General features: G+C 35.0%; 1 protein-coding gene across 1 annotated transcript; it reads right to left on the reverse strand.

Annotated features, from left to right (window-relative positions):
- Positions 1-2,127: 2,127 nt before the first annotated feature.
- LOC129498443 (aurora kinase C-like) lies at positions 2,128-2,722 on the reverse strand. Its single transcript, XM_055307757.1, has one exon. It carries the CDS (start codon positions 2,720-2,722, stop codon positions 2,207-2,209), a length of 516 nt encoding a protein of 171 aa, XP_055163732.1. The 3' UTR covers positions 2,128-2,206.
- Positions 2,723-9,863: the final 7,141 nt, after the last annotated feature.

Raw genomic sequence — 9,863 nt, forward strand, 5'->3', positions numbered from 1 at the left:
CGTTGATAGGGAAAAAAACTAACCAGTAGGCTTCCTCAATTTTAATAGTTAAGATTTTACCTTTGAAATCACTACAGGCCAACACAACACAGCAAATAGAGTCTAACAAAAGTAAACCACAGGAGAAGGTAATAATCCAAATGATCGAATGTATTTATTTATCAAAATAAATACAAAAGAATGAAACAACTATGTTTAAAAAAACAAATTAAGCTCAACTAAAATTTATTTACAAGAGACAAGCTAAACCTAAAGAATATAGAAGGGTTACAACTAAAAGACTCACTAACTACATCAACAGAGTAGCAGTATCAATGCCAGATGAAGATTTCAAATTAAAACAAAAAACTAAATGGTACAGAGATAATAATTTGTATTGATAAAATGCACACGTAATGTGGTGATCAAATTCTCACCAAAATTTACAATCAATTAATATTAAAACATGTGAAGAAGAAACATTTTAAAAATCAGAAAGCTACACTAATTTGTATCATTTTTTTATCTTTTCAGAAACAGGTAATATGATGTGATGTATAGATAGCTTGAGGTTGTGGAAAGAAAGGAGAAGCAATTAAATTCATGTATCTACTCAGGTGAAATTTGCGGAGTACTGAGAATAGTGGTAAGTGTACATTTAAATGGGTTTTATAAGAGCATGGGTCTGTGGAGCTCACACTCTCATCAAAAGAACACTCCACATTCTCAGAAATTTCTGTTTTGCCTGCCACACACCCCACAGGCAACCACCCTTCTGTCAACATGGGTTTGTTTTGCATGTTCTAAACTTTGTATGAATAGGATCAATACAGCACATACTCTTTTATATCTGACTTCTTTTAGTCAAGTTAAAGTTTGTGAGCTTTATCCATGTTGAAATATGTACTCGCAGTTTATTTTTTTAATTGAAAAGTATTAAGTGTTGCCTAAATACAGCAAATCTGTTTATCCATTCTTCTCTTGATGGTTATTTGAATTGTTTCCAGTATTTGATTATACGTATATAAAGCCAAAATAAACATGGTTTAGCAAGTTCTTTGGAGGATATATGTTTTTATTTCTCTTGGGTAAATATATAGGAGTGGAATTGCTGGATTATAGAATAGCCATAAGCTTCATTTTATTGATGATGGCCAAATATAATGCCAAAGATATTGTAATATATGATATATTATTATTAGCAGCATATAATGTTGAGCATATTTTCATAAACTTATCGGCTGTTTTAGCTAACTTCTTTTGTTAAGGGACTGTTTTTTTATTGGATTGTTGTGAATTTTTAAAAAATGGTTTGTAAAACATCGTTATATAATATGGTTATGTGTATTATGAGTATTTTCTCCTTGTCTGTGGCTAATTGTTTCATTCCCTCAAAAATATTTTTTGATGAGAACAAGTTTTTAAATCTGCTGTAGTTTGGGATGCCTGGGTGGCCCAGTGGTTGAGTGTCTGCCTTCAGCTCAAGGCGTGATCCTGGAGTCCCAGGATCAAGTCCTACACTGGGCTCCCTGCAGGGAGCCTGCTTCTCCCTCTGCCTGTGTCTCTGCCTCTCTGTGTGTCTCATTAATAAATAAATAAATCTTTTTAAAAATCTGGTAAAGTTTGATGGATCGATTATTCTTTTATGGTTAGTTTTTTATTTAATGCTTTCACACATCCTTTTTAAAATTTAAATCCAATTAGCCAATATATAGTACATTATTAGTTTCATATGTAGTGTTCAATAATTTATCATTTGCATAAACACCAATGCTCATCACACCACATGCCCTCCTTAATGCCCATCACCCAGTTACCCCACCCACCTACCCACCTCTCCTCTAGCAATCCTCAGCTTGTTTCCCAGATTTAAGATGCTCTCATAGTTTTTCCTCTCTGATTTCTTCCTAGTTTTCCCTTCCATCCCCTATTAGGAATAGCCTTCATGCTGTTTCTTAAATTCCAGGTGAGTGAAACTATATAATTGTCTTTCTCCAATTGACTTATTTCACTCAGCATAATACCCCAGTTCCATCCATGTTGATGTAAATAGTAGGTATCCATCCTTTCTGATGGCTGAGTAATATTTGATTTTGAATAATATTTGATATTTGATTTTTTTTTACAAAATGATTCAGCTTTTATTAATTAGCATCTTAGAAGAAACAAAAGATAAGAGAGCCAGCAAAGCTCTGAACAAACACAATGAAACAGGTGCAGACAGGCCTCAAGAAGCCATTTGAACAGATGGAGGCAACACCCTCCTCGAGTGGGCCCTGACCCAGGGGTGCTCCATGATCTGGGCCAAGGGTAGCCTTTCCAAAGGCTGGTATCTGAGAAACTTGGAGACTAAGTCCTGGGCCCCCAAAGGTAATGATGGGGGAAATCGTAGGTCTACCTTGAGGATGCGTCTGTAGGTCTCATTATGGGAAGGGCTCTCAAAGGGTGGATATCCTACCAACAGCTCATAGCAAAGTACTCCAATGCACCACAGATCAACCTTCTCATTGTATGTTCTCCTCTCAATCATTTCTGGGGGCAAGTAGTCCAGAGTCCCACACATTGTCTTTCTCCTCAGAGATGATGTGTGCACAGACCAGCCGAAGTCTGCAATTTTCACCTCACCCTTGAACCCTAGCAGCAGGTTCTCTGGTTTAATATCCCAGTGAATCACCTTTTTCTCGTGGCAGTAAGTCAGAGCATCTGCCAATTCCTCCATTATCGTGACATCTTCTTCATCCATTCATCTGTCAGTGGACATCTGGGCTCGTTCCACAGTTTGGCTATTGTGGACATTGCTGCTGTGAACACTGGGGTGCAGGTGCCCCTTCAGATCACTACATTTGTATCTTTGGGGTAAATAAACCAGTAGTGCAATTGCTGAACCATAGGGTAGCTATATTTTAACTTATTGAGGCACTTCCATACTGTTTTCCAGAGTGGCTGCACCAGTTTGCACTCCCACCAACAGTGCAAGAAGGTTCCCCCTTCTTCACATCCTCACCAACATCTGTTGTTTCCTGTCTTGTTAATTTTCACCATTCTCACTGTGAGGTGTGAGATGTGAGGTGGTATCTCATTGTGGTTTTGATTTTTATTTCCCTGATGCAAGTGATATTGAGCATTTTTTCATGAGTCTGTTGGCTATTTGTATGTATTCTTTAGATAAATATCTGGTCATGTCTTCTCCCCATTTCTTGACTGGGTTATTTGTTTTATGGGTGTTGAGTTTGATATAGATCTTGGATACTAACTAGCACTTTATCTGATATGTTATTTGCAAATATCTTCTCCCATTCTGTAGATTGCCTTTTAGTTCTGTTGACTGTTCCTTTTTCTGTGCAAAAGCTTTTATATTGATGAAGTCTCCAAAGTCCATTTTTGTTTTTATTTCTCTTGCCTTTAGAGGCATATCTACAAGAAGTTACTATGGCCGAGGTCAAAGAGGTTGCTACCAGTGTTCTCCTCTAGGATATTTTTTTTTCCTCTAGGATTTTAATGGATTCTTGTCTCACATTTGGTTTTAATTCATTTTGAGTTTACTGTTGTGTCTGGTGTAATAGTCCAGTTTCATTCTTCTGCATGTGGCTGTCCAGTTTTCCCAACACCATTTATTGAAGATGCTGTCCTTTTGTCCATTGGATATTCTTTCCTGCTTTGTTGAAGATTAGTTGACATTAGCTGAAATGTTATCCCATCTCTTTGTGTCTTCCTCAATTTATTTCATAAGTGTTCTGTAGTTTCTAGAGTACAGATCCTTTACTTCTTTCATTAGTTTTTTTCCCTAGGTATCTTATGGTTTTTGTTGCGATTGTAATTGGGATTGATTTCTTAATTTTTTTCCCTCCGGTCTCTTTGTTAGTGTGTAAAAATGCAACTGATTTCTGTGAGATGATTTTGTATCCTGCCAAGTTGCTGAATTCCCATATGAGTTCTAGCAATTTTGGGGTGGAGTCTTTTGGATTTTCCACATAAAGTATCATGTTATCTTTGAAGAGTGAGAGTTTGACTTCTTCTTTGCCAATTTGAATTCCTTTCATTTATTTTTGTTGTTTGATTGCTGAGGCTAGAACTTCTAGTACTATGCTGAACAATTGGTAAGAGTGGGCATCCCTGTCATGTTCCTGACCTTAGGGGAAAAGCTCTGAGTTTTTCCCCATTGAGAATGATATTCACTGTGGGCTTTAAGAAGATGAATTTTATGGTATTGAGGTATGTTTCCTCTATCCCTACACTGTGGAAAGTTTTAATCAAGAAAGGATGCTGTATTTTGTCAAAGGCATTTTCTGCATTGACTGAGAGGATCATATCGTTCTTATCCTTTATTTTATTAGTGTGCTGTATCAGATTGATTGATTTTCAAATGTTGAACCACCCTTGCAGCCCAGGAATAAATCCCACTTGGTTATGGTGAATAATTCTTTTAACATACCATTGGCTCCTATTGCTAGTCTCTTAGTGAGAATCTGGGCATTCATGCTCATCAGGGATATTGGTCTGTAATTCTTTTTGATGGGGACTTTGTATGGTTTTGGGATCAAATTAATGCTGGTAGGATGACTGGATGGCTCAGAGGTTGAGCGTCTGCCTTTGGCTCAAGTCCTGATTCCAGGATCCAGGATCGAGTCCCACATTGGGCTCCTTGCATGTTGCCTGCTTCTCCCTCTGCCTGTGTCTCTGCCTCTCTCTCTCTCTCTCTCTCTCTCTCTCTCTCATGAATGGATAAAATAAAATCCTTTAAAAAAAACAAAAAAAAATTGTAATGCTTGTTTCATAGAACAAGTTTGGAAGTTTTCCTTCCATTTCTGTGTTTTGAAACAGCTTCAAAAGAATAGGTATTAGTTCTTCTTTAAATGGTTATTAGAATTCTCCAAGGAAGACTTGTGCCCCTGGACTCTTTTATTTTCTAAGTAACATTTGCCTGCCCCAAGGTCATGAAAATATCTTTCTGTATTTTATTCTAAAAAAAGCTTTATAGTTTGGGGTCTTATGTTTAGGTATATGACCCATGTTGAATTAATTTTTGTTCCTGCTATAAGATGGGGGACAGAGTTTATTTTTAATGTATAGTAATCCAATTTCTTGTGTTTTCTACCAGAAAATTTGTAGATTTTGATTACACATTTGGGTCTATATTTTGAGGTAAGACCCTGTGGATATGTTAAATAAGAATTAATGTTCAGTGTGCATGTGTGTGTGAATAGAATACAATTTGTCCAACACTATTTGTTGAAAGTTTATTCTTTCCTCATTGAAATATCTTGGCATATTTGCCAAAAGCCATATATGTGTGCATGTTGGTTTCCGGTCTGTTTTATCTGTTCTGTTAACCTAAGCAACTCTTCTTTCACCAATAAGACTTAATTGCAACAATTTTATCTTAGTCATGAAATTAAATAGTCTCAGTCCTTCAGTTGTAGTTTTCATTTTTAAATGCTTTATGGTTATTTTAGATGCATTCTTTTCATATGTATAACACCTTAACTTATTTTTTTAAACAATAAGTGGTATATTTTTTTAAATTTTTATTTATTTATGATAGTCAGAGAGAGAGAGAGAGAGAGAGAGAGAGGCAGAGACACAGGGAGAGGGAGAAGCAGGCTCCATGCCCCGGGAGCCCAACGTGGGATTCGATCCCGGGTCTCCAGGATCGCGCCCTGGGCCAAAGGCAGGCGCCAAACCGCTGCGCCACCCAGGGATCCCGTTAACTTATTACATTTGTAGGCACAGTGCCAAAAAACAACCATCTTCAAGTAATTTATCTGACAATGCTGTTGGTATTTGTGACACTTTTTTGTTGTTTTGTTTCATAATGCTAGTCATTTTTATTTTCATATAAAATTTTTCAAAACAGTCAAATTTTCACAAGAGTCTATTGAGATTTTCATTGATACTGAAAAAATGATTGGTAAATTTGAGGGAACATTAACATCTTAAAAATATTGAGCTTTCTGATCCATGAACATGGTATATCTATCCATTTATTTAGATCTTTAATTTCTCTGTATAATATTTTAAAATTTCAGTGTATAGACCTTCAACACATGTAGTTACATTTATGCCTAAATGTAGTATATTTTGATGCTTCTATAAATGATATTGCTTTGTTAATTTTATTTCTAAATCTTCACTGCTGGTACATAGACAAACAACTGATTTTGTGTGGTGACTTTGTATCCTAGTGTATTACTTAATTTTATTCATTTTCGAGTAACTTTAATGTACATTTGTTAAGATTTTTTATAATCTTTATAATCATATTTTCTGCTTATAGAGTCTTATTTTTTCTATTTGATCTGCATTGATAACAATACTTTTAGTTCCCTGACAAAATAAAATAAAATAAAAAGAATATCTGTGTTATATCTTTCTTAAGCAATTGAAAAAATTCACTAGGAAAGCCATTTGGATCTGAAATTTTAGATTTTATTTGTGTGATATTTTGCTTGTTTATGTAGGCATATGTCACATATATATATATATGCAGATATTTAGATTATCAATTTCTTCTTGAATTTTTTTAGGTAAATTTTATTGTACAAGTAATGTGTCCATGTTTTCTAAGTTGTAAAATTCATTGGCATGCAATTATTTATTACACTACTTTTTTTGAACAATGATTGAGTATGTAATATATCTCTCCTTTCATTTATAATACTTTAATTCATGTTCTCTCTCTCTATATATATATATATATGTATGTTTCACTAAATGTGTATTATTTTAGGAATAATTTCAAAAAAACCAAATTTTGCTTTTATAATTGTTTTCCTTTTTTAAATGGTTTATTTTAATGTGGTTTTTTTTTTTTGCTCTTTTTAAATTCACTGTTCGACTTACTTTTTCATTTTTTCAAAAAGACGTATAACGAACATTTCTTCTTCTTTAACACAGGTATTTTATTATTTTATTTTATTTTATTTTATTATTTTTTTTTACACAGGCATTTTAATATATGGATTCTTCTCCAAACACTCTAGCTGAACTCCACAAATTTTGATATGTTGTGTTTTCATTATGGTTTAATTTGAAACTTTTCTCAATTTCTTCTGTGATTTCTTCTTTGTCTAACATGTTATTGAGAATATTCTAGATATTTTATTGATATATTATTTATGTTATGGCCCAATGTGTCATTTGTCTTCATGACATTTCATGTTTATTTGAGAAGACTGAATTCTACCATTATTGGGTATAATGTCTTAAGTCTGTCACTGAATGATAGGTAGCTAACAGTGTTGTTCGTATCTGTATGTTTACTGATAGTTTGTCTAGTGGTTCTATAAAATGCTGAATAAATATCCAACTGTGACTGTTAACTATAGTCCTCTTTAGTTCTGTTACTGTTGGCTTCAGTACACTGACAGGTCACTATTGGGTACACATATACTTAAAATTATTATGACTGTATAATAATTTCATGCATTTATTTTTGTGGAATTCTTCTCTTTACTTCTGATAATACTTCTTGTTTTCAAATACTTTCCAATTTTTCTGGTATTAAATATATCTACCGTGGCATCCTTGTGCTTACAACTTACAAGGTATATGAATTTTAAAAATATTTAATCCTAATATTTTAAAGATATTTCAGCCATTGCAATTAAAGTGCATCTCTTTTAGGTAGCAAACTATTGGGTTCTGGTATTTTTTAGGCATGCCTGATAATCTTTGCCTTTAGTTATAATATTTATTCTTTTCATAATTAATGTAATTATTGATATGGCTCATTTTATGTTGACTATCTGGCTATTGAATTTCTAGTTGTCTCATCTGTTTTCTTTTTTCTCCCTCATTTCTGAATTATCTTAGATTACTGTAATTTTTATAAGTATTCTAATTGAATTGCTCTATTAGATATGTGCTACAGATATCCACGTTGTCTGATTACTTTTAAAATTACTATATGTGGGAGTGCCTGGTGGCTCAGTAAGTTAAGTGTGTGCTTTCAGCTCAAGTCATGATCCTGGGGTTCTAACATTGAGCCCCACATCGGGCTCCCTCCTCAACTAGGAGTCTGCTTCTCCATCTCCATTTGCCCCTCCCCCTGCTTAGGCTTTCTCTCTCTCTCAACAAATAAATAAAATAATTTTAAAAATTACTATATACCTTCTGAACTTACCACATTCTACATAGAGATGATATGCACCAATTCAAGTATAACATGAAAAATTTGTGCAAGTAATGTAATTTTTATTCTTGTCCTTTGTGCTAATGTCCTCTTATATGTATTCACTAAAAATGTTATTTTTGTATTAAATTTCGTCTTTAAATATTTTCTTTTTTTTTAATAAATTAATTTTTATTGGTGTTCAATTTACCAACATACAGAATAACACCCAGTGCTCATCCCGTCAAGTGTCCCCCTCAGTGCCTGTCACCCATTCACCCCCACCCCCCGCCCTCCTCCCCCTCCACCACCCCTAGTTCATTTCCCAGAGTTAGAAGTTTTTATGTTCTGTCTCCCTTTCTGATATTTCCCACACATTTCTTCTCCCTTCCCTTATATTCCCTTTCACTACTATTCATATTCCCCAAATGAATGAGAACATACACTGTTTGTCCTTCTCCGATTGACTTACTTCACTCAGCATAATACCCTCCAGTTCCATCCACGTTGAGGCAAATAGTGGGTATTTGTCGTTTCTAATGGCTGAGGAATATTCCATTGTATACATAAACCACATCTTCTTTATCCATTCATCTTTCAATGGGCACCGAGGCTCCTTCCACAGTTTGGCTATTGTGGACATGGCTGCTAGAAACATCGGGGTGCAGGTGTCCCGGCGTTTCATTGCATTTGAATCTTTGGGGTAAATCCCTAACAGTGCAATTGCTGGGTCGTAGGGCAGGTCTATTTTTAATTCTTTGAGGAATCTCCACACAGTTTTCCAGAGTGGCTGCACCAGTTCACATTCCCACCAACAGTGTAAGAGGGTTCCCTTTTCTCCACATCCTCTCCAACATTTGTTGTTTCCTGCCTTGTTAATTTTCCCCATTCTCACTGGTGTGAGGTGGTATCTCATTGTGGTTTTGATTTGTATTTCCCTGATGGCAAATGATGCAGAGCATTTTCTCATGTGCATGTTGGCCATGTCTATGTCTTCCTCTGTGAGATTTCTCTTCGTCTTTAAATATTTTCAAAGATACTTTTATGTTTGTCCACAAAATGACCATTTATTGTACTCTCTTCCATTTTCATTCTCCTTTAGCATGAAGAATTTTCATTGGCAATTTTTGTAAAACAGATCTGCTGGTGACATACTCTCTCAGCTATGGCTTGCATGAAAAACTTTTATTTGTATTTATGATGAGGTTTTGACTGGATTTCTTTTTTCACTTTTAAAATTTATTGTGTAATTCTGGTGTCAGTTGTTTTTGGTGACAAGTCAGCCATCATTTGTTTCATTTCACCCTGAAGATACTGTGTTTTTTCTCTGGCTGTGTTTTAGCTGGGCATTGGTACCATTGATACACAGTTTAAGTACTTTGTGCTTCAGTTTAGTTTCATTCATATGTATCCTTCTTCTTGAGGTTCATATATTTCTTGGTTGCCTGGTTTGATATTTTCCACCAAATTTGGGGAAATTTTATTCATTAAGTTTTTATTTGTTTTTGTTCCAATCCTTCTTAATTTCTTTCTCTGGGTCTAAAGTTACACATATTTTAGAAAAATATTTTTTCACACAGGTCACTGAGGATCTGTTTATTTCTTTTCTTTTTTTTAATATTTTTTATTTATTTATGATAGTCACAGAGAGAAAGAGGGAGAGAGGCAGAGACATAGGCAGAGGGAGAAGCTGGCTCCATGCACCAGGAGCCTGACATGGGATTCGATCCTGGGTCTCCAGGATCACGCCCTGGGCCAAAGGCAGGCGCCAAAC

This window comes from Nyctereutes procyonoides, unplaced genomic scaffold (genome assembly GCF_905146905.1).
Source record: "Nyctereutes procyonoides isolate TBG_1078 unplaced genomic scaffold, NYPRO_anot_genome, whole genome shotgun sequence".
NCBI classification, from domain to species: domain Eukaryota; kingdom Metazoa; phylum Chordata; class Mammalia; order Carnivora; family Canidae; genus Nyctereutes; species Nyctereutes procyonoides.

Bases quoted from the DNA above. Each gene is read 5' to 3' on its own strand.
- LOC129498443 (XM_055307757.1), bottom strand. From the start codon at position 2,722: ATGGATGAAGAAGATGTCACGATAATGGAGGAATTGGCAGATGCTCTG.